The following is a 26,388-nucleotide window of genomic DNA, read 5'->3' as shown; positions in this document are numbered from 1 at the left end:
GAATAACCTCTGTCTATTTAAGCTTTCAGAATGCAGCATTAACATCATAACAGATACACTGGGACACCAATCCAGAGATTGCAATGAAATTTCATAACTATGGAGTGCAAAACTCTTGTATGGCCAAATCAGATTAAAATTTAATTGGGAATTGTACAGTATGGATAATGTTAATTTTCTGAGTCAGTATGCAGCCCACAGAGATTGTTTCTATTTGATTTTGATGCCACTGCCTTCATCTATGGAACCTTTAGTCAAAGTATAAGCTAAATGCTGCTCACTTCAGTAACATTACCAATGCTAGAGCATTACCATATTAAGGCATAGTATAGCTTGCTCTTATTTCATTCGGTTACAGATTTAGGGCTAAAAGACATTTTTGAGGATTTTAACCCAACACTGTCATTTTACAGAAAAGGAAACTGATCCCTAGAGGGGAAGAGATTTGCCCAAGATCACACATATGATACATATGCATATTAATACATATACATATCAATATATATACGGCAGAGCTGGGATTTGAACCTGTCTATGAATCCACCTATTATTATATCTTTGAGGGCAAGATTTGCATCAATTTGTATCAGTGCTAAAAAATAAATAAGGCATCACTACAGATTTTGATTGGTGCTCTTGAAAATTCTAGTGTTGAAGTTAAGATGTTGATTTTGTTCTTGTAGTTTTGGTTTTCCTCCAAAAATAAGTTATTATAAAAGGAATTTTAAGGAAATTTAATTATTGTATAAGTAGTTGGTACCTTTGAATTCTGATGTGAAAAGGTGTTTTTGTAAGCATTTGTTGAAAGTTGAGTGTAGAAGCCACTAGGAAGAAGGTGGGTGACAAGAATATTGAATTTCTCAGAATCACAAAATTTTAGAATTGGAAGAAACCTCGAAGTCATCTAGTCCAACTTATACTATAAAAAAAGGAATTCTTCCCCCTCCCCCCAAATATATCCGATAATACTTAGTCATCTATCCTTTGCTCTGAATATTTCCAAATAAAGGTGAACCCTCTACTTCTGAGAAAACTCATTACTTTTTTGGAGTTGCTCCATTATAAAATTTTTCCTTACATCAAGTCAAAATTTACCTCTTTGCAACTTTTCACTTCATGCTTCTAGTTTTCTAAGCCTTCTGGGATCCAACAGAACAAATTTAATTTCTCATCCTCATGGTAGCACTTAAGATATTTAAAGACAATAATCATACTCTCCTGAGTCTTTTCTGATCTGCCCATCTCCAGCTCCATCACTTTGTCCTAATATGACATATATACTTAAGGTCATTCACTATCCTAGTTTTCCTTCTCTGCGGTCTTTTCAGCTTATCGATGTGCTCCTCAGACTGTGATGTTCAAAACTGAACACAGCACTCTAGTTAGAAATGTTCCAGGGGCAACTAGGTGGTGCAGTAGGTAGAGCACCAGCCCTGAAGTCAGGAGGACCTGAGTTCAAATATGGCCTCGGACCAAACACTTGACACTTACTAGCTGTGTGACCCTGGGCAAGTTACTTAACCCCAGTAGCCTTTAAAAAAAAATGTTCCAGTCAGGATAGTGTACAGAAGGATTATCACGTCCTAAATTCTGGAAGCTGCGCCTCTCAGTGCAGCCAAAGAAGACCTTAATTTTTTTGGTCACCTTATCAAACAACTGAGTCATTGAACTTATTTTCTACTTAAAACAGTATGTCTCATTTGTTGTTTAACTTGTTGACTTTCTTCTCAGTTTTTATAAGTTTATAAGACCATAAGATGATAGGACTGAAGCTAGTTGAGGCCACAGATATCATCTAGTTAAGCCTGCTCATGTTACAGATGAGGAGGCTGAAACCCAGAGAAGAGAAAAGTGACTTGCCTGAGAGCATACTTCACATACATCATTATCACAGGGAAACCAGTTTCTAACATGATTAAAACGTGATTGAAAACTCTTGCTCCTGAGACCTTTCCTCTTTTTCACTAGTACAGGAATTTGAATCTAGATCTTCAGACTTCAGCCTCAGTGTGCTTTTCATTCCACTATCTATTCTATAATATGCTGTGCTATAAATATCAAGTTATAGGCCAGCTCATCTATCTTTACCCAGGTGACATGTTTAGATTTTCTTATTTTCGTTTGCTAATTATATATCTTGCATACTTAATAGGTAGAATTTCAGATGAGGCTTCCTGGGAGTAGTAGGTTTTTATATGAAAGAGTGCTGGACTTGGAGTCAGGAAGACTTGAGTTCAAATCCTGCCTCAGACATAATAATGTGACCTGATACAGGTGATTTCATCTCTCAGCCTATTTCCCCATCTATAAAATGGGGATAATTTATAACAACATGTACCTCACATGGTTGTTTTGAGGATCACATGAAATAATATGTTAAGTGGTTTGCAAACCTTGAGGTACTACATAAGTACTGGTCATTGTAATTTGTAGTAGTAGTAGTAGTAGTGGTGGTGGTGGTGGTGGTGGTGGTGGTGGTGGTGGTTTTGGATCATAGGATTATAGATTTAGAGCTGGAAAGGACCTTTTGAGATGAATTAATCTAACCTCTCGTTTTACTTGTAAGGCTAAGTTACTTGGCCACAGCCATACAGGCAGTGAGTAACAGAGCCATAATTCACACCAAGGTTGTCTGATTACACATTAAAAACCAGTAGAATATGAGGCCCCTCTCCAAGCTTTAGGTTCCTCATCTGTGAAATTGAAAGTGTTAGACTAGATAAAAATGATTCACTGCTACTTAGAATAACACAGCTTTCCACTGAATTAAAAGGTATAGATTTTACAAGGACTTTTCTGAACTAACTTGTAATGAATAAGTATCTTCAGAGTTAACATGGAATGTACACTTAAGGGACTATTTTTGTCTTTGTGGAAGTGATGGGATATCATGCTATTTGCTTCTCGCTAAAGTGACCACCACATGGCCTAGTTGTTTAAGATAATGGAATAATATATTAAATTCAAGTGAAAAATAATGAACAAGTTGCTTCTGGCAAGTGATTATTCTATGGGCAAAGGGTACAGGAATTCGTTTATGTCATATCCTGAGGACCCCCCCCCCCATTGTTTTGAAGATTTTACCCAGAGATAAAATAGTTCAGAGCTCTAGGTTTTCATTCTGACAGTACTTCTGGTATGCGGGCTTCAGGTTGCAGCTGTTTGAAAAGAGTTGTTTGAAAAGTATGGCATGTATAATTTTCAAGTTGAGGTATTTTATTTCTTCAAGTAAACATTTTTCTACATACTTAAATTGCATTAAAATCAAGTTTGTTACTATGAGAATTAAGGGAAGTACTATTAAAATGGGTAATTTCTAAGATAGAATGATCGTTTCTTACAGCATTTTAGTTTTAATAGCCTGTAAGGTGACACTTTTATAAATTTAGACAATGGGTTTCTGCAGAGCCCCTTGGAGTAGCCCTCTAAAATGTTGGAGTGGGTACATGTGGTTTACTAGGTGTGGGAGAATCTCTACCCTTCACAAATATAAACACAAAAGATAAGCATTTTCAAAGGACACATTATTGTATGCTTACAAGGGTAAGGAGAAAAATTAAGTAGTATAGAATAGTGTTAATCTTAGTAAACCTTTTCTCCCCATTTTCTTCATTAAGATAATGTCCTAAGCTGTTGAAAAATAAAAGTCATCCTTACCTTTGACTCTCTGGTGTTTTTTTTTTTTAAAAGGATGGGGTGGGGTTGGGGGGAAGTGTTTCCTGGTGGAACTTCATATTGAACAAAGCTTTTCAAAGCCAGAAATAAATCTCTTCATAGTGCATAGTGTTGTTTTCTATCTGTTAAGAAAATCTTTTAAACTGTGTATAGTTTAGTATCAAAAAAGGAAGAAATTAGCATTTGATTTGTTTTCCTCACATATAAATGTGTTGTATTCTTAACCATTTGGCTATTTAAAATTATAGTTCTTTGCAGTAGTATGGGAATACATTCAACAAAAATACAATGTAGCAGTTTCTTTCTCTTTTAAGAGAGATAAACACTTTCTGTTTTCTGGTCATTTCCCTATTCTTCAGAAGGATAACGAAGAGGTAATTTAACCTCTACTACCTACCACCACCACCACCACCATCACCCCTTTACTTGCTTCTAAATATCCCCAGAGATGGAGTTATTGTAACCTTTCTTGGTATTTAATCATTCTTAAAATCATATAATTATATGTTATATCTGACTTAAATCTCATATGACAAGCTAAGCCCATTTCTTAGTCCCATTCTTAGTGAATGGAATTTAATCCTTTTTTTATGAATTGTAGATTCCTAGTTGAAATAGGACACTAGAAGGCTTCTAGTCCAGCCTTCCGTCCAGTGCAGAAATCATTTCTATAGCCTCCCTACCAGATTGATGTTTAGTAGCATTGATACTTAGTGGCTGTTGAGGCACAAGGGAAAATGCAGTGGATTTGAAAGTCTGATCATTTGAATCGTGACTCTTTTCTTAACCTCTTGTTGCCTCATTAAGTTTACCCATAGAAATTGTAAGACTGTAATCCTGTATCTTCACTCTTTCATGAGTGAATCCATTTCATTTTTTGTCAGCCCTAGTTGTGAGGAAATTCTTCCTTGCTAAGCCCAGTCTTTCCAAAAAACTATTGCCTTTTCACATGTTATAGCCATTGATCCTGGTTCTACCTTCTGAACCACATTACTTTCTCCTCCATTATTAGCCCCTCCACATATTTGAGTAGAATGGTAATTTTTCTTCCAGCCTAAATATACTCAGTTCTTTCAACTATTCCTCGTCTAACTTGGTTTCCAAACCATTCAGGCCCCCAGGCTACTCTTCATTAATTCACCACTTGAGATATGGTCTGTGTGGGTCCAAGTGCTGTGAGAATGTTACTCAGCTCCTTGTTTTAGATAGTAGAGTTGTTGTGGTTGTCAGCCTTAAAGCACCACATAGATATGAGCTAATTTTATGATTGAGTTAGTTTTTATGCCCAGTAGGCATACAAGCAGGCTCAGCAGATATACTGGATAAGTAGAAAGCTATTGACAATGATGGCTCTCTAGTTATCATCTGTAACTTAACCATGGATTCTTTCACATGGTATCTTTTATCATTGATTAAAATTAAATAATCGTGTATTAGCAATCTTTTTATAGGCTGCTTATGGATGTGGCTGGTTCTCTTGGATAACAGGAAACAAACATTCCAGCTGCTTGTGCACTTGGAAAAGACTTTGCTGCTTGATCATAAATGCAGAATTCCTAAAAGTATTTCTTGTGAAGTAGCACAAAATATCAGTTATGAAAAGCGTTTTAATTTTGGTGATTAGGCTTATGGACCTCTGTATTAAGAAATATTAGAGGCAAGAATTTGATATTTCGGGCAATTTCCTTGCCTTATGAGAGGCCCTTTTCAGATTGACGTGATAATAAAGAGAATTGCTGCCATTCAACAAACATTTGTAAAGCATTTGCAACATGCAAGGTATTTTAGATACAAAATTAAAAAATGAATCAGACTCTGTTCTTAGAACTCATGTTCTCCTGACCAAATATAGTATGTACTCAGGTAAACAAAACTAGGTGGAGACTGAAGGGAGACGTAGGAGAACTCTTTAGGAGTATTTCGGGGGAAAAAATCAAGTATGTCTAAGCTTGGGAGATCAAGGAAGACTACACACAAGAAGGGGGCACCCCTGATAAGCCTTGAATGTGAAAAATTGACTGGAGAACATTTCGGACATGAGTGATGGCCTGATGCACAGAGCATGGCATATTGAGTTTCAGGGTAGATAACATTAATAGCACATAGGCTTTATAGAATTGTAGGTTTGTTTTTGGTTTTGTTGTTTGTAAAAAAGAAGATTGTCCACATGAGGCTTTTGCTGATTTCCCCTCTCCCTCAGCTGCTAATGCCTTCCCACCACAAAATAACCTTGTATTTGTTTTGTCTCTGTCTGTCCATATATGGTCATACTCTCTCCTCCCATAAAATGAATACTCCATAAGAAGAGGAATTGTTTCAAATTTGTCTTTGTATCACTAGTGCCTAGCTCAGGGTCTGGCATGTAGTACGTACTTTATAAATGTTTTTTAATTGATTAATATGAAATTTTTAGAAAGGTAAATAATTTTGAAGCTAGATTATGCAGTAGCTTAAATGCCAGATTGAGTTTGTAATTTATCCTAGAGGTAAATGGTAGCCTGTAGAAGATTTGGGGCAAGGGACTATTAATGTGCAGATTTGTACTTTGGGGAGATGATCTTGGAAGTGAAGTGAAGGAAAAATTGTAGAGAGCATCTTTACAGTGACTTTAAAAATATATATATATATATATATATATATATATATATATATATATATATATAAACTGTATTTCAACGTAATTTATTTCCTTTGTAATCCTATGTATTTTATTTTGTGTATTTAAAAAACATTATACTGAGGAGTCAATAGGTTTCACTAGATTGCTAAACGAGGGTCCATGGTACAGAAAGGGTTAAAACTTTTACTTTAAAGGTGGGGAGACCTCTTAAAATAAAGCTGTTGCAAAAGTATAGGAAAATGATAAGAGAGAGTGGTGGTAGTCTGAGTGGGTAGAAAGGGTATGAAGGTAAGTTTTGCAGAGGTAGAGCCAGCCAAACTTCTCAATTGATTGGATAAATGAGGAGTGGCAGTTAGGGAGAAGAGTGAGTCGAAAATAAGACCAGGGTGGGGAACCTGGGGGTCTGTAGGCCGTTTGTGGCCCTCTAGGTCCTCAAGTACAGCCCTTTGACTGAATCGAAGTGATTTGTTTTGTAAATGTTGGACTCAGTCAAAAGGCTGCACCCGAGGACCTAGAAGGCCACATGTGGCCTCAAGGCCCCGGGGTCCCTCAGCCTTGGCACAAGACCAAATGTGGGTAAATGGGAGGATGAAGGTAACTTCAGCCATCTTTTTTTTTTTTTTAAAGAATAATGATTTATATCCTTGCAATAGAATTATAATTTGTATTTGATCTATGCAGTGTGGAGTAGTAGCGGCTGGCCAGCTTTGAAGCCTGGTGTCAAATTCTGCATTTAATATTGGCTCTGTGACTCTGGGCAAGTCATTTAACCCCTAGTGCTCTATGGAAGTCTAAAACTATGCAGAAAAAGTACTGAACTGCATTGTAAAGGAAGTTCCTCACCAAGAGTCCCTACACCAATGAAATTATAGGTCAATTCCCTAATTACTTTTTGACTCACTCACCAGCCCCTCCACCTCAACATGTCTTAAAACAAACTCAGCGTTCCCCATCAGTTTTGCCTTCAGAAACTCTCACATCTTTCTCCTCCTTTCCATTCTCACTGACATTCACCACTCTAGTCCAGCCCTTCGTTACCTTTTTGCTACCTGTGCCTTTGGTCTCCATCTGCCTTTCATCTGTCCTGTGTGCTGCGATCAAATTTAGTTTCCCAAAACATTGTTCTGAACTACATCTACTCCCTGTTTAAACAAACCAAAAAACAACCAAACAAGCCTTCGTTGTCCCTTCATTGGCAATACTAAAGTTTTGACTCCTTAGCTTGACATCTGAGACCTTTCCTTATCAAACTTATCTTACAGCCTTGTTTCATACTCCTCCCTTTTATATGTTTTATGCTATAGCTGAACTAGACTATTTACTGTTCCCCAGACACACCACATACGTGCTGTGCCTTTTCATGTTTTCCCTTCTTTGTCCCCTCCTAATTGCCATCTCTACCCCATGAAATCTTTCATTTCACTCTTGTTTCAGGCTGCAAGGGAGCAATCTCCTTTCTCCTCTGATGTTTTTGAGTACTATTTGTAGTACTCCTAAGGTACCTGTCATGCAATTTAATGGAAACATAGAAAATAGGAATAGATGAAACCAGGTTATGGAGGAGAAGATGACTGAAGTAGAATAATAAGTAGGTGGAAAACAAATAAAACATACGACATCTTAATTCATCTCTACATCCTCCTTAGCATTTTCACATAATACTTATGTTGAAATGAATGAATTTATTTTATGCATATTTCCATATGTCATTTATAATATATGGTTTCCAGTTTTTTAAAACAATTATAAAATGGCATTTCCCTGAATTGTGTTTTGCATGATGGTGATTAAATACTGATTAAGATAACATTTCCTTTAATGTTAAATATAAAGTTGTATATATGCCAGATACATTATAAATGACAGTTTGGGGTATGAAAATAGCCTTAATTTCTTCAATTTTGCCCCCCAAAATGTCCCTTGTTCTCTCTTCCAAAGACTAGAATACTTCAAACCTAAGGAATGTTCTGTGAGTGAATTAGTTTTCGAAAAATGCTTTTATAATATTACATTATATTAATCTGTTGCAAACTTAGTCCTCAGTTTGGGGGCATTGGGCTTGTTTCCAGTTTTTTACTGTTATAAGTAGTACTCTATGAACATTTCCTACAAATTGCCTTTTTTCCCATTTCTAGTTATTTCCTTCAGGTATAGTCCATAAAATGGAATTTACTGAGTCAGGGTAGAAATGGTTTTATAGTTTATGACATATCACTAGATTGCTCTCTAGAAAAAGTGAACAGAGTTATAGAGCCACCAGTGGTACATAGGTATACCTTGAAATGATTTTAATTTACATTTCTTTAATTGTTAACTGAGGCTATATATTTTCCATGTGATGTACTGTCTATATTCTTGCATTTAAACTGTTTCTTTGCTTTGTCCATTTATCAAATGTAATCTGGGTATTAATCTTACATGTTTGTGTCAATTCTTTATATATTTTGGATAGTAATTTTTTATCAGTAACATTTGATATTTTTATTTCCCATTTTATTGTTGTGTTCTTTGCTTTTATTTTATTTAATTATTGTGCAAGTTTTAAAAATATATTTAAACACAAGTGATCCTTCTTCAAATATCATTTGAGTTGAATGAGTTAATGTTTGACATTATGAAAGGCAGCTTACTGTGCCCTCTTACAAAATATCTCTTGGTTCCTCTTTGTCAGAATACTGAATCTGAATGGAGTATTGCTGTAATCCATTGTGGTATTTGTGTTTTTCCAAATATTAGACCAAAATTACTTCAGATTATAGGAGTTTTATGCATTTCTGAAATATGGTGGTGATTAGATAAATTTAGAAATAGTCCACAAGAGCCACACTTGAGAAACTCCATTTTAAAGGTTTACTAACTTCTCTCCCTTTAATCGTACATTGATTTTTTTCCCCCCTTCCCCCATAGGCTATGGTTGCTTGTTATCCAGGCAATGGAACAGGTTATGTGCGACATGTTGATAATCCAAATGGAGATGGAAGATGTGTCACGTGTATATATTATCTTAATAAAGACTGGGATGCCAAGGTATGCAACTTGATTTTGAGTATAATATATTTTTCTCAGAGCCATAGATATTTAGGGTAGATCCTAATCAAAATTCTCAATCTATAATCTCACCATAGCAGAGCGCACACGAACGCGCGTGCACACACACACACACACACACGACTTTTAAAACCTTATTTTTATCATAGAAATTGGCGCACTCCACACAGTGGCTTGCTTTATTCCCAGTAGATGTTAAACTCAATGGGCAGCATTCATCCAAAATTAAATAACTGTCCCCAAAAGTTACCTTTGTTATGTTTACAACTTCCTTTAATTTTTTCTAAAAATAAGTTATGAGAACCATTTTTACAAACTCTTGAGAGGCTTTCCAGAACAAAAAAACATATATAAATACACACATGATTTTCGTATCCACCTCTGTTTCACAGACTTGGTCTTTTTTGGAGGAAAGGGAGGAGGCAAGTTGTTGCCTTTTCGTAATTTAACATGATCTATAATTTGGTAATGTAGTAGATCTCATAAAGATAGTTTATGTCTACATATAAATAAAATATATGTTTACATTCTCTTTAATGATTTAAAAAACCCTACTGTTTAAATATTGATCTTGCTTTTCATTTAAATTTAACTGATAAATAAACCTCTTTGTGACTCTGCTAGAAGTTGGAGGAAGTGGTTATTTCTTATCAGAGAAACACTCAGAAGGCAAATAACTCACTAGATTTAAGAACAAAAAAAGCCATTCCAAAAGACTTAGTATGCTGACTTTAAAATAATTTTTATTTTAAATTTTTATTTCATTTAATATTTTCCAATTACATGTAAAAAGTTTTTTAAACAGTCATTTGATATTTTCCTATTACATGTAAAAAGTTTTTTAAACAGTTGTATTCCGTCACAATCATATACCATGGTTTGTTCAGCCATTCACCAGTTGATGGACATCACCTCAATTTCCAGTTCTTTGCCACCACAAAATAGCTGCTATAAATATTTTTGTACAAATAGGTCCTTTTCTTTTTTCTTTGATCTTTTTGGGATAAGTGGTATTGCCAGGTCAGAGGGTATGTACAGTTTTATAGTCCTTTGGGCATAGTTCCAAATTGTTCTCTAGAACAGTTAGACTAGTTCACAATTCTGCCAGCAGTACATTAGTGTCCTCTCTCACCAGGGATCATTTTCTTTTTCTGTCTTGTTAGCTAATCTGATAGTTGTGAGATAGTGTTTCAAAGTTGTTTTAATCAGTGATTTAGCATTTTTTATATGACTATTGATAGCTTTGATTTCTTCTTCTGACAACTGTCTGTTCATATCCTTTGACTATCAACCAAGGAATGACTCTTATTTTTACAAATTTGGCCCAGTTCCTTATATATTTGAGAAATGAGGCTTTTATCAGAGAAACTTGCTGTAAAGTTTTCCCCTCAGTTTCCTGTTTTTTTCCTTCTAATTTTGGCTATATTAGTTTTGTTTGTGCAAAAGCTTTTTAATTTCATGTAATCAGAATTATCTATTTTACTTACTGTAATCCCCTCTGTCCCTTGTTTGGTTGTAAACTCTTTCCTTATCCATATATCTGACACGTACATTTTTCCATGCTCCCCTGATTTACTTATGATGTCATGCTTTTGTCTAAATAATTTTTTCCATTCTGACCATAGCTTGGCATATGATGTGAGATGTTGTCCTATGCCTTCTTTGTACCAAACTGCTCTCCAGTTTTCCCAGCAATTTTTGTCACCTTTTTTTTTTAAAAAAAAGAAAACTTACCTGCCAATATAGGAAGGAAGAAAAGAAACAAGCGTTTATTAAGCATCTGCTATGTGCTAGGCACTGTGCCAAGTGTTATCCAACAACTCTGTCAGGTAGGTGCTATTATTATCATCCCCATTTTATGGTTGAGAAAACTGAGACAGGCACAGGTTAAGTGACATGTCTAGGAACACACAGCTAGTTAGTGGCTAATGCTGGATTTGAACTCAGGTCTATCTGACTCTAGGCCCAGCATTTTATCCACTGTGCCCTTTAGCTACTTCAGATGTGTTTGTGTGTATACATATACATATATATTCATACACATACAGTATAGACCATCAGTGTCTTTTTTTTTTATTTGCAGAAAATTAATCGTATTATGGGTATTTTAAACCTATAGTATGGTATACTCATGGTAGTTTAGAGATTTTTGTTTAGAAAACTAGCTGAAGAAATTTTTTTTAGTTGTTATTAGTAATATATGGGAAAAAAAAGTAATTTCATTGCTGAAAGAATTTTGATGTTTTGTGTCATCTTTTAATATGCCTTCTATAAAGATTTTCAGAATGATCTTCTGAGTTTGGGAAATAAGTTCATTCCCTTGAGTCTAAAGGATAAAACAAATTGCCAGGAATTTATCTAAAACTTTGAAGATTCTGGCTTACTGGCTTGTTTTATTTGTTCTAAATTATCAAATTGCATATATCATTATAATTAATAGAAGACAAGAGTAGGACTGTTCTTATTTGACTGTTAAGGGAAAATTTTTGAGCATGGTAATAGTATGGCCTAATCTGTGGCCTTAGGCAGATTATTATGGCAGTTGTATGGAGAATGAATTGGAGATGGGGAGAGATTTGAGTATATTTTACTCCAGTGTACTGCAGTAAACCTGGGCATATTTCAGGAGTCAGAGAAAGCCAGTTAGGAGACTATTAAAATAGTCTAGCCGAGAAGTCACGAGGAGTTAGTTAAACTAGGGTAGTGGCCATATGAGTGGAAAGCGGGCACATGTGAGAGAGATGTTGCAGAAAAACAACCTACAGGGTTTGGTATCTAGTTGGTGAGGAAGAGGGAATGTTTAGGTTATGAACCTGGGTGACTGGGAGAATATCAATAATATATTCTGGTGCATCAACAGAAATCAGCAAGTTTGAAAGAGGGATGCTGTTTTGAAGGAAGTTGAGTTCTGTATTGGGTAGGTTGAGGTGTGGAGACATTCAGGTAAAGGTGTCTTATCAGTCAGAGATGTGACAGTGAAATTTAGAGGAGAGAAATTACAGTTTGATGTATAGAAGGTTTATAGATGATACTCAAACCCTTGGGAATTGATAAGATCATCATGGGAAAGAATGTAAAGAAAGAAGAGGAGTCCAGCACTGAACCTTGGGGAAACACTCATGCTTAGATGATGATCAAAGGAATCTGAGAACAAGTAATCAGTTAGGAAGGAGAATCAAGAGATTGCCGTATTATGCAAGCCAAAGAAGGAAAGGGTAGCTCTGTGGAAGTGGAAGGCTAGAAAAATGGGGAAGGAAGTGGTTGCTGACAGTTTCAGAAAATACAAAGAGATCTAGGAAAATGAAACCTGAGTGTAGGTTATTGGATTTAACAATTAAAAGAGATTATTGGTAACCAGGGAGAGAACGGGCGGTGAGTTGGCACAGTGGATAGAGTGCTGGGCCTGGAGTCAGGCAGATTCCTGAGTTCAGATGTGGCCTCAGTTGTGTGACCCTGGGCAAGTCACTTCACCCTGTTTGCCTTAGTTTCTGAGAAATGAGGGGCTGGAAATGATGAATACAAGGAATTGAACAGGGAGTAGGTGAGAAAGATGGAGCCAGTATGAAAACTAAGAATTTGGGAAAGGGACAAGAGTAAAAATAATAACTTGAAGGATCAGCAAGGTTGAGTGGTCTTTTTTGTTTGTTTCCAGAGAAACCTGAGTATATTTGTAACCAGTGGAAAAGGACCCTGTGTATAGGAAGAGGTTGAAAAGGATGGAGAAGAAGGGAATGATCAAAGGAGGCAGGCTCATGGAGGAGATGAGAAGGGATGGGTTCAAGGAGGAAGGCCATCTCATCTTTAGACTACAGCAAAGAATACTGATGAAAATGTAGCGCTCTTTGAGAGCACAGACTAGAGGAGGTGGAGATCACAGTGGAAAACTGGTTGGCATGATTGTGTGATTTTTCTCCACTAGTGTTAAGCTTCAAGGGAGCATAATGTAGAAGGCAGATATGGGAGTGACCTAAAGTTCAAAAAGGCAAGAGATTTAATGATATATAGGACCAGAGTGTAGTTGGATAAGTGCCCAACACAATAGGATAATAGGATCTTGAGCTGGACTCTTCCAGCTCAGTGATGACCTCTGAGGCCATCTAGTTCTACCTAATTATACGGTTGAGGAAACTAAGGCCCAAAAAAATTAAATGATTTGTTGCACAAATAGTAAGCTTAAGAGGTGGGATTTGAAACTAGGTTCTTTGATTTACCCAGTGTATATTTTGTATATACATGGTTGTTTGCATGTTCTCTTTCCCATTAGGCTGTGAGCTCCTTTCTTTGTACCCTGAGTATTTAGTGTATTACTTGCCACAAGTAAGTGCTTAATAAGTGCTTATTGACTTGACTCTGACTCCAGAGCCAAAGCCTTTTCCACTTAGTAGGGACTTAATGAGTGGCATCAAATGAACTAATTAACCATAGGGTCAAGGCTATGAATGTAGGAAAGTGAGGGCAGAACAGGAAGTGATAGACTAGGAGAACCTGAATGGACTACAGGATTTAAGTGGAGTGAGTTAGAGGGAGAGATAGAAGAGGATGCATCATGGGAATGGCACACATACTGGTGATCTACAAATAGGAATGACTTAATGCTTACTGAATTGAAAGTAAGTCTTGTGGAATGTATAAAAGATAAAGTAATTTTCCAGAAAGAGATCTCTGTGTAGTTTGAGAGCTCAGCAAATAGAAGTAGATCTTTGAATGATTCCTATTGAAATAAAATTCTTGTATCTTCTTTGGATCGGTTTAAGGCACTCTTATAGCTAGCTTGGGCCACTTTTGTGCTGTGCAGAGGACATACAACCCATAAAATTTTCTAAAACAATCACTGGTAATGTTGACTTAACTTTAATTGTATTGAATAATTTTTTCTAGGTAAGTGGAGGTATTCTTCGAATTTTTCCAGAGGGCAAAGCGCAGTTTGCTGACATTGAACCCAAATTCGATAGACTGCTCTTTTTCTGGTCTGACCGACGCAACCCTCATGAAGTGCAACCAGCATTTGCTACAAGGTAGTATTCCTTTAGTATTCCTTTTAAGAAAACTTGGCACAATTTTTATAAAACTTCCTTTGGGGGAAAAGAAAGGAGCACTTTGTGGATCTTAAGCCCTTATAAAGATTTTTAACTGTTAGTCAATTTTATGTACATCTTATTACTTTCATGCAAATTTGCCAGTCATATTTTGTCTTCAGTGTCTTCTTTCACTGCATATGTGTCTCTGTACATCTACTTATTGGTTCCTTAAAGAAAATAATATGGGGGAGCCAGGATGGTGGAGTAAAGAGGTAGTTACTCTCACCCTCCCTTATCAACCTCTGAAAACCCAGAAAATATCACCCCAGGAAAAAAAAAACCCTGGAACAGCTGAACTAGAAGAAAGACAGGGAACAGCAGTGCAGCAGCCCAGCAAACGGGTCTCCCAGTGCCTCAGCAAAAATAAGGGAAGCAGCACTACAAAGGGCCCCAGGCGGATAGCGGATAAGCACTCTGCAGCATTCATCTCAAGGGAGCTGAAGAAAGCAATCTAGAGTCTTCCTAAAGTCCCCGCCTTGCTGATTCCAACCCAACACCAGGTAAGGTGTCAGAACACTAGAACCTCCAGCTGTCAACCAGGAGGAGATCCTGAAGCCCAGGTGGTAGAGCAGGCAAACACCAACACCTGGACCTCCGCGTGCCTCAGTGAGGGTGGGGGAACCAGTGGAAACCAGCTCAGAAAACCACCAGGTGCCTTGGCACTCTACCTCAAAGGAATCTCCCAGTGCATTAGCAGAAATGAGGGAGGCAGCATTGCAAGGGGCCCCAGGCAGATAAACACCCTGCAGCACCCATCTAAAAGGAGCTGAAGAAAGCTAAAGGAAAGGAAAAGCAGGCAACCTAGAATTGCCTGAAAGTTCCAGCCTTGCTGATTCCAGCCCAACATGAGGTAAGCTGCCAAACCCTACAGCCTCCAATTGCCAACATAAGAGGCCCCAGCACACAAAGCCAGTGACCAAGACCTAGGCTCCCAACACAAGAAGCTTGGGTCAGTGCCCTCTGTTCCCCAGCAGGAGAGCTCAATCTCTTTAAAGGCCAGGGAATAAAGAAACCATGAGTAAAAAGAAAGTACCATAGATTCATATTATAAGAAGAGTGAAGATCAAGACAGAAATTCTGAAGAGGACAACATTGTCAACAAACCCACATCTGCAACATCAAAAGGGAATATGAACTGGTCTGAAGCCCAAAAAGCCTTCTTAGAAGAGCTCAAGAAGGATTTTAAAAGTCTAATGAGAGGTAGAAGAGTCCTTAAAAAATACATTGGCCAATTGGAAAAAAAGTACACTGAAGAAAACAAGTCCCTAAAAAACACAATTGGCAAACTGGAAAAAAAAGTACACTGAAGAAAACAAATCCCTTAAAAATACAATTGGCCAATTGAGAAGGAAGTAAAAAACTAACAGAAGAAAACAATCTGTTAAAAACTAGAATTGGACAAATGGAAACTAATGACTCTATGAGAGAGCAAGAATCAGTCAAACAGAAACAAAAAAATGAAAAAATAGATGAAAACATAAAATACCTCATTGGTAAAACAACCGACCTGGAAAATCGATCCAGGAGAGACAATTTAAAAATCATTGGACTACCTGAAAATCATGATGAAAAAAGAGCCTGGACAGTATCTTTCAGGAAATCATAAAGGAAAACTGCCCTGAAGTCCTAGAACCAGAAGGAAAATAACCATAGAAAGAATACACCATCACCACCTGAAAGAGATCCCAAATTGACAATGCCAAGGAATATAATAGCAAAATTCCAAAATTACCAGATGAAAGAGAAGGTGCTGCAAGCAGCCAGAAAGAAACAATTTAAATATCATGGAACCACAGTCAGGATTACACAGGACCTTGCAGCTTCTACATTAAAAGACCGAAGGGCATGGAACATGATATTCCATAAGGCAAAGGAGCTTGGATTGCAGCCAAGGATCAACTACCCTGCAAAAATGAGCATGATTTTTCAAGGAGGAGATGGATATTCATGAAATAGGGACTTCCAAGCCTTCCTGATAAAAAGACCAGAGCTCAACAAAAAATTTGATCTTCAAGTACAGGATTCAAGAAAGACATAAAAAGGTAAATGGGACAGAAAGATACAAAATGTTAATAAGGGCAGACTGTTTACATCCCTACAAGGGAAGATGACACTTGCAACTCTTGAGAACTGTATTGTTATTACACCATGTTAAAGGAGTATACATAAAGGGGGTGGATATTAGTTGACTTTGATGTAATGATAAAAAAAAATCTAATCAAGTGGGTTAAATGGATCCAAGTAAGTGGATTAGTCTGATCTTAGAAAATGTACTGAGAAAGGAGGAGGCAGACAAGGGTAAATTACAGTACAGCAAAAGACACAAAATTCTATTAGAGCAGAGGGAAGGGGGGGCAGTGAGCATTGTTTGAACCGTACTGTCATCAGATTTGGCTCAAGAAGGGAATAACAATCAGTTAGGTATAGAAATCTAACTTGCCCTGTAGGCAGTAGGAGGGAAAAGGGGAAAGAAAAGGGAGGGGGGATAGGAGGGAGGGAAGAAGCAGTAAGGGTAAAGGGGAAGAAAAGGGAAAGTGATAATAGAAGGGAGGAGGGACTAAAGGAGGTGTTGGTGAAAAACAAAACACTAAAGAGAGGGGGGAAAAGGAGAAAGAAAAGCATAAACGGGGAAAAAAGGATGGAGAAAAAGACAGATTGTAATCATAACTGTGAATGGGATTATCTTTTCTTTTTTTCTCTTCAGTTGAGTTTTGTTTCCTCTTTCTGATGGTACCTCCTATTGGTTTTAATTTTTACTTACAACTTCACTAATGTGAAAATATGTTTAATATTAGGAAGGTAAATGTATAGCCTGTATCAGATTGTGCTCTGTCTTGGAGAGGATGGTGGGGAGGAAGGGGGAGAAAAATTTTAAACTCAAAAGCATGTGGAAGTGATTGTTGATAAATCAAAATAAATTAATAAAATAAATTTAAAAAAAAAAAGAAAAGAATATGACTGGGGCAGCTAGGTGGCGCAGTGGATAGAGCACCGGCCCTGAAGTCAGGAGGATGTGAGTTCAAATCCAACCTCAGACCAAACACTTGACCCCAATTGCCTAAAAAAAATAATAAAAAGGGGAAAAAAAGAAAATAATATGATTAGGTAAAAAAGAAATGGGGGTTGCAGGCTCTTCTATCCTGCATCTCTCTTGCCGTATGGTTTCCTTAAGTTTGTGGCAGGTCATCCACCAGCTGGTGGATCCTCTCTGGTTGGGGGGAACAGTGGAATAAGGAAGGAAGAAGCAGAGTTAAAAATAGGAAGATAAAGGAGTGGTGGAAACTGGAAAATAGATAAGGCTTGAAATAAAAGGAAGGAAAAGAAAAGATTAGGATGGAGAGGAGTAATGGCAGTTGTGGGGTTGAGGAAGAGATCATAAAAATAGTGGGAATGATTTTTAAAATAAGATTGAGAGCTCTGGGTATTACCTGCATACTGTTCCTCTTTTCCAGCAAGCTTTTCTCTTCTACTTTTCCTGCGGTAGTGCTCATTAGCCAGCTCCTGCACTCAATGGCTTTGTTACTATGCAAGATACTGGCAATGTAAATACAAAAATTAAACAGTCTCAGCCTTCAAGGAATTTCATTCCATAAGAGGAAGGAACATGTACATACTTAAGTATGATACAATATGTACAAAAAATTAATGCAAAGTGATTTCAGGAAGAGGGGCAAAGGAACTGGCAGCTGGAGGAATGAGGATGACCTCCCATAGGAGGTGATACTTGAACCAGAGCTTTGGAAGAATTCTAGAGGTCCTCCATTGTGGCATTCTCACATCAGGCATGGAGAGCAGCCTGTGCATAGTCATGTCATCTAGCATTAAACTTTTATTCAGAGAAGAGAGGTGTGGAATGTTAACTACCTTTGAGTCACAACCAATAATTAGAATATTAGAGCAATTAGGATCTTCAGGATCATCTAGTTCAACTCTCTTATTTTATAGATGAAGAAACTGAGGCCTGAAAAGTGAAACATTTGACCACACGGGCTAGCAAGTGGCAGACCCACGCTTGAAGCTTATGTCTGACTTAGTATCATACCATAAATATCTATGTTATATTTTAAATAAATAAAATTAATTTGTGAAAAAATGGCCTCATTATGGGAAAATTTTTTTTTAACGGGAATAACTATGCTAAGGAAATATTTGGTTTAGCCAACTTAGAATTAAAGGTAGCCTTAGAAAGTTATGAATCTTCTAACACCCCAGACTTTGATTTTTTTGGCTTTTTCATGAAACTTAGAAGATACAATAAGATCAAAGTACTAGCTGCAATAGAAATAATGGAAATAATATACAGAAGTGATAGTAGTACAGCACCCTCAGGCCTTAGCACTTGCCACTGATGAGGAGTTAGAGATTCAGTGAGACTTTCTACCTGCCTGCTTTCATCGCAGCTATATAGCCCTTGTTCTGTACCAAACACTTGGTCTCTTTAATACTGAACTTTGCAATGGGTGGAGGGCTGAACACCATGTGTCATGGGGGTCAGGAAAAGGCTTGGGAAGATGCTGTGGTGTTGGGAAGTATCAGTCTCTTGCAGCCTCTTTGAAGAGATACCATATTCACATGTTAAAAGGTAACTAAAAATATAAGGCAGTAGATGATCATTAAATGACTCATAAGGATAAATGTTGTAATTACATAGAGCTAAAAGAGGCTATCTAGTCTTGCTCCTGAGCGATGCCACTTCCAGCTGGGCTGATCAGAAAAGCCTCTGTAAAAGAGGTTGTATTCCAGCTGCAACTTTGGACAGAGAAGAGGATCAGCGGTTTAGCTGGAAGAGGCCTTAGAGGTTAGCCAGTCTAATCCCCTCATTTCACAGATGAAATCATTGAGGTCTAGAGAGGTTAAGTATCAGACAAGCATCCAAGGTCAGACAGATATTACATGGCAGAGACACATTTTGAAAACATCCAAATCCAGAAATCTTTTCCACTGTGCCAGTAGGCCATTTTGGTGTTTGGTTAGCCAAGATTTTTGTAAGGCAGTTAAAGAAATAGAATAGTAAAGGGAGATTAATAAGTTTTGAGTAGAAGGTCAGGGTATGGTATAGGGGAAAGAGCCCTGTTGTGTCTTTTGACCTGGGTTCAAATCCCTCCTCTGACATTTACTATAAACTTCTAATTCCATTGGTTATAGGGAACTCCCAGCAAGGAAGGTGACATGTCAAAGTCACACTAGTTTCATCATCTATAAAATGAGGAGGTGGGAATAAATGACTTTTTAGGATCCTGTAGCTTCCCCATACATTACCAGAGTTGGCCTATAGAACAGAAAAATCAACACTAAGAATGACAGTGGTATAGTGGAAGGAAGGACACTGAACTACTAAGGACCCAGAGTGCTAGGTCCTGGTCCTAGCCATGGTATCAACACACTGTGTGTTGTTGGACAAGTCACCTAATGTCCAAGGACATGTTTCTGCACTAGTTAAGTGAAATGGTTGAATTGGATAATTTCTTAAGTTTCTTGCAGCTTAGTAATTTTTATTGTATCCTAGATTTGGCTTTTCCAAAATTCAAGGCCTACACAGTCTATTTACCTTTTCAGTATTGTCACTTGCTCTTTACTCTGTACTCTTTATTTCACCCAAACTAGATTCCTTATCCCTTATGTATGCCCCATGCTTTTCTACCTCTGCCCCTTTGTTGACATGGTTCTTTATGTCACGATTCCCCTGCCCCCATTCCTTTTAAATTCTTCTACCTATCCTTTAGAGCAGAAGTGTCAAATTGCACGTACCTAAATCAGATTAAAATGTAATTGGAAAATATAATTTAAAAAATACTTAATGTTAATATGTGGTTTTCTAAGTCAGTATGTGCCTGCGAGGATCCTGTGTACTATTTAGTTTCCCACTTTTCTATTTTTGAGTTTGATACCCCACTGCATTAGAACCCAGATGAAATATCATCTCTTTTTGAAGTCTTCCCTTTTCCCATCACTTTCCTTCTGCATCCTTCATACAATCTTTTTTTAAAATTTTTCATATAATGTATTATTTTGTGTTGTTTTTTATACATATGTCATACCTCTCTATTGTTTGTTTCATGAGAGTATGGACTGTATCTTATCTCATTTTCATATCTTTACCATTAACTAGCATAACATTTTCTATGTAGTAGATACTTGGTAAATGTTCTTTGCTATCCATGACCAGTGGTTCTAAGCTATTGGATAATCTCCTTAATTTTAAATAAAAAAATTGAGTTCAGCATTTATTAAATGCCTGCTATCTATCTACAGGCATTGTGCTTTGAGCTGGGATACAAAACTAAATAGTCCCCACTCTTCTGTTCTAATTTTGTATTTCTCTTTCCAGTCTGTTAACTTTTTATTTCTAAATTGTGTAACTTCTTTTGCAATATTTTGTGAATATGGTGATTTTTAGTTTATCCTACATTGTTGAAAAAAGAGGTGATCTATAGACAGTATTCAAGTTCCCCCTTAAAATGGCATAACTTTATTTGAATTATTTTTGTTGAAAATCTCTTTATTGTTTAGCATAATTTAAACTTTATTTGATTACTTGGAACCATCACCCATCGTTGTACTGTGTTTTAATATAGTGATGGCCTTAGGAATTATCAGGGTACAGCGAAAGTTTTCATTATGTTAAGTGGTCTCACCCTGTGTGCTTTTTGAGTTCTGGGGTCTATTTTTTATGGTGTTTCTGTTGTCTTCCTCATAGAGGTCAGTTAATAATATCAGTGTCAGTTCTTTTTTTTTTTTTTGGCTAGGCAGTGGGGTTAAGTGACTTGCCCAGGGTCACACAACTAGTAAGTGTCAAGTGGCTGAGGCCAGATTTGAGCTTGAGTCCTCCTGACTCCAGGGTTCATGCTGTATCAGCTTTACCACCTAGCTGCCCCCGTGTCAGTTCTCTAAACACCTTCTCACCTCTCTAAACAGTCTTCCTCACCTCCCTTCACTTTGGTAATTTATTGCTTTTAATCAATTAATAATTAATGTTTATATCAGATGACCAAGTTTATTAAAAGTATAGGCCCATAGGGGTTCTCCCATAGGTAAAACACATGAGCATTAATACATGGGTTTAATGACGTTTATTTTGGCGGTTCAGAGGGCTTTTTTGCTTATATCCTAGTTCTCAGCTATGTTCCTGAATGAACCAAGTTGCTGTATAAAGTGATTGTTCATTGTACTAATAATTTATGCTTAGATAAAATACTAAGATAGTTATAGAAGAATTATATTTTAGGTGGCACAGTGAATAGAGCAGTGGCCCTGGAGTTAGGAGGACTTGAGTTCAAATGTGGTCTCAGACCAGACCCTTGACACTTGCTAGATTTGTGACCCTGGGCAGGTGATTAAACCCCAATTGCCTTGCCAAAAAAAAAATTTTAATATAAGATTGCTGAGGTGGCACTCCCCCACTGCCTGTCCCCAGCCTGACATTTGCGTATTACTACATAGTTTCAGTATACTTTCATATCCATTATCTCATTTGATCCTCACATTTTCCCTTTGTTTTAAATTTTCTTCTAGGTACGCATTACAGTGTGGTATTTTGATGCAGATGAGAGGGCACGAGCTAAAGTAAAATATCTAACAGGTAATACTCAATTTGTGTTTGTATTAAAAACTTATCATTACTTTTCTTCTCAGTGATTTCCAAAAATGGATTGAACTGGGGCCAGAGAGAAGTATTCTTTATTTTCCTGAAGTTCTACATTCTTTTATTTAAAAGTGGAATGCTTATGTCTATAGCAGTGAGGCCTTTGACTAATCAGAATAGTCCAGTTCTTGCTTTCAGCATTTCAATTTAACCTTTAGATTTTATGTTTGTTAAATGTACACAAAAATCAATTATGAGTAAATACAGTTATGCTTCTGTTATGAAGATGGATTCTTTCAGCCCAGTCCCAAGTTCTGGATTGTTTCTCTTATGTCAATGATTCCACTCAGGGCCTCTTTGCTTGCTTGTGTATGTTTTAGTGGAATACTCCATTCTGATTTCAGAGAATACTCCCAAAAGCCTGCTTTCTTGTCGTATAAGAAACTGCATCCTAGCATGAACCTCCTGGGGATTTTCATACTAATCAATGTTTAGCGATTCTGATCTTCCTGCCCCTTTTATGTTTTACTGAAGTCATTAGTTACAGAAACTTTGCTGTGGAGGACACTATACTAGCTTGCATTCCTTCACAAAAGGCAGAAGTTAGAGTCAGTAAATAGACTGCTTTTCTCTTCAGAGAGTCATAGTTAGAAGGGAACTTAGAAGTCATTTAGTCCATCCATCCCCTCTCACTCATCATATGAAGAAGCTGAGTCCAAGAGAAGTTACTTGCCGAACATCACACAGAGTGGGTAACAGAACTGTGATTTGTACCTAGGGCATTTGATTCCAAATCCAGGGCTTTTGACACTACAAGAATCTTGAAGAGTCATTAATTAAGGAAGCCCAGCACTGTATTCACTGAATTTGATTGTGCTGGAGGTAACATTCTGGAGAAGGAATAATAGTTTTCAGTTAATGATTACAAAGTTAGGGTTTTGCTATCATGTGACAGAGGAATTAAATGTCGAGAAGTAATTCCCTGGAGCCAGGTGTAATATGTGGTTGCTTTTTTTTTTTTTAACTGAAATGCTTTCTTTTTCTTCCTGCAGGTGAAAAAGGTGTGAGGGTTGAACTTAATAAACCTTCTGATTCAATTGGGAAAGATGTTTTATAGAGTCTTTGATCCAGCAACACACCTACATTGATGCTGTTTATTAACTTGTGAATTTGAATAAATGGGATAAAGGAAAATAAACAACAAATCAGCATTTTAATATGGAAACCAAAACAACATTTTTGTGTTGCATCAAAAAGAAGATTTTGACTGCTGTGGCATTGTACTGTGTGACTGACTTCAAACCTGTGACTGCTTATTTGAAGACTATAAGCAATTAAAAATGACATATACATCTGGACATAAAATAAGTGCCCTACATAGAATTTTTTCATTATTATATTTTGCCAGATCTATCATCCAGCTGAATCCAATTCATCTCTCCCTTTTTTATATAGTCAAATTTGAATTTGGGGTAATTTTTGTATGACCAGGTACACTTTATCAAAGTGAATTGAGTAAAAATTACAGTATTATTCTCCAAAATAGCATCAATCTATTTTTGTAAACCTCTTCATATTGTTATCCTTTGCCCTAAAAGACCTAATTTAATGATAGTTGCCAGTAACTGAAGATCACTTTAATTTTCTTTACATTTAAAGTCAGAAAAAGGAGCACTTTAATTACCAGCTAAAAATCGGATTCTTTTGTAGTCATATCTTAAACTAATTTGAACTCTTAAAGATTGCTACTGTATTTTTTTACTTTGTCCTTAATTAAATTTAACAGGAAAAAAATCGCTATTCTACTATCAGTTATTTTATTTTAGTTCATGTTTTATAAGTTAAATCCAGAGTGGGAAGGGCTTTATCTTTTAAGTTAAATTTTAAAAATGATAATAATAATAGTGACTGGCACTGAGCTTGAGGCTATATCCAGGTTATCCTTGGCTTTGGGAACATAGCATCAAGTTCCTAAGACAAAAAAGGGCTTTCTTAGGTTTTCAGATCTACCCTGAAATTTCCTATATGTTTAAAAAAAGATGTCTCCAATTCCTAAAACTTTAAAATTTATCCATATGTTTTCTTCCTATTAAATGCCCCATTTGATCTGCAGATCAGTAGCACCTTGATTCTGTTATATAGTATCAAGGGCAAATTATGTATACATTGAGACTGAAATGCATCATTACAGGCTTAATGTGCAATGAATTTTCAGATTCTTGTTCTGTTAAAGCATTCCCCAAACATTACACTGGCCTTTGATCAGTACTGAAAAGATGTATATGTAGTAAGAAAGTTGAAATGCTTTGGTTTTTATGTTTTGGTGTTCTTTTTTACTTTTCAGAAAGAGAGGGAATGTTACTAAATCACACAAGACCTCCCTAAACTTCTGTTGTTTAAAGAATGAATTGGAATGGGTGTCTTGGACTTAAATGTTTTCCTGTGCTCATTAGCAAAGTCCACAAGGCCGTATCCACTCTCATAAATTATGGGTACACACCTGCCCACTTAATTTTTCTATCTCTGTCCTCGATTTCCTTTGCCAAAACAATGTGAGTGTACAGAAATATTTCTGTATATATTTCAATTTATGACAATTTTAGCATCTGTATAGTTTGTATTCAATTAGAAACCTTTTCTATGGAAAGCTCAGTAATTTTTATTAAAAGATTGCTATTGTTCATGTAAAACATGAAAAAAATTAATTGTTTAGTGAAACTGACAGTGGGGAGTGGGGTGGGGGTAAACATTCGGTATTGTGATCTCACTTAGGAGAACTTGCAGAAAGAACTCTCTAGCTTGTACTCAGAATTATTGTTTTTACCAAATGTGTTCCGTTTTGTTCCTCTTCCCTCCCTTCTTTCCATAAATTTGACCCAACACTTCCTCTGTAAGTGCCTCTGCCAGCCTGATCCAGGAGTGCAAGTTGTTTTTGCCATCTGGTCTGGTCTGCGGTGCAGTGCATTGCATTAAGCCACAATTAAAAAGCGCTACTTTTTTTTTAGGTTTACCAGAAGTTATATTATTTTGATGGGAGGTATGTTTGAATTTTATTTTTAGATATGTGTACAGAAAAGGCCTTTAATTTGTGAGCCCCTTTGTAATTCAAATGTATACTTCTGCAATTATGCAAAGTACCAAATTCTCATCTCTGTGTAGTGCTTGCCAGACAGATTTAACACAATGGTGTATTTTTTTTTTAAGTCTGCTTCATCATTTTTATAAATCATTCGGAAAACATCAGCAATTCAGGGCAACCATATTTTCACTGTCTTCTTAGAATTTCATAGTAGTGGGACTGTTAACTTGTCACCAGGTAGCACTTTTAAAAAAATTTTCATGACCTGTTTGTGTTTAATCCTGGTTAAAGATAAACTTCATAATGCTATTTTTATTCATGACATTAACCAGCTGTAAAACACAGACCTTTATAATAGGCAAAGAATTCAGGACTCACTTAGAAATTGCCTATAGAGTCATGTAATTTGAAAAGCAGTGTTTCATTATGAAAGAGCTCGCAAGTTGCTTGTAAAGCTAATCTAATTAAACAGATGTATAAAGGTTCTTGGAAAACTATATGGTGGTTTATTTTCAAAAGTCTGTTTATTTTAAAAGCCTGTGTCATACTAATGACTTTCTTGCCAGTGCACTTATTTGATGATGTAGTATGTAGGTGTTTTTATTGCCCTATTGCCCATTTGGACTTAGTCCAATTACTGGTATTACTATTTGTAAATTCAGTCTCTAGTGTTTTTTTGTTTGTTTTTCATTTTTGAAGGTTGGATAACAGGAAATACTTTAAAGTGTAGTATATTAGTAGAAACCCACCCCATGGGATAATATTTCTAAGCTTTATGTTTGAAGGAAAAGGAGTCTACAGGCATAGTGTTTGGATACTTAAATGTTTGTTTTTCTTTGAAAGCAAAATTATCCTTAGCTTTTTCACAGGATTTTTATAATTACTAGATAATATTTTTAAAGACATTTGTTTCTTGGTGTTCCATAGTGCACTATTTAAAATAAAAAACTACTTCAGATTCACCTACCTACTGCCAAGTAAGAATTAAGTTGCATGGACAAAGCTGTATTTTGAAATTTTTTTTCTTTATTTGAGGTTTCAGTTTATATCTTGGACTCCTGAAGGACTGACTGAGTCCTTTACAAGCTTTCATATTGTGTGAAACCCTTATAACAGAGACTCCCTCCTGACATAAAGGACCTTGGGTACACTTTGAAGAACCTCTCACTTCTAGCTTTATTGCTCTCATTAGATAATTAGTAATCTGGGAACTTGAATATTGAACACCCTCCTCCCCACAGCTTCCTTTAGAAATACACAGATTCACAGGACCCAAAATATTAACAACTTTATAAGTTAAGGGAAA

General features: G+C 36.5%; 1 protein-coding gene across 1 annotated transcript in view; it reads left to right on the top strand.

Annotated features, from left to right (window-relative positions):
* EGLN1 (egl-9 family hypoxia inducible factor 1) overlaps nt 1–25,579 on the top strand; it is a 77,535-nt gene extending 51,956 nt beyond the window's left edge. The window contains 4 exon segments of the mRNA XM_021000417.2: nt 9,203–9,322; nt 14,222–14,363; nt 21,938–22,000; nt 23,056–25,579. Of these exon segments, the coding sequence (XP_020856076.1) occupies nt 9,203–9,322; nt 14,222–14,363; nt 21,938–22,000; nt 23,056–23,120 (390 nt within the window). The 3' untranslated portion in view covers nt 23,121–25,579.
* Nucleotides 25,580–26,388: the final 809 nt, after the last annotated feature.

Source organism: Phascolarctos cinereus, unplaced genomic scaffold (assembly GCF_003287225.1).
Source record: "Phascolarctos cinereus isolate Bilbo 61053 unplaced genomic scaffold, phaCin_HiC Scaffold_5;HRSCAF=322, whole genome shotgun sequence".
Lineage (NCBI taxonomy): Eukaryota > Metazoa > Chordata > Mammalia > Diprotodontia > Phascolarctidae > Phascolarctos > Phascolarctos cinereus.
The sequence above is the reverse complement of the archived record's forward strand: the minus strand, read 5'-3'. Positions and strand labels throughout refer to the sequence as shown.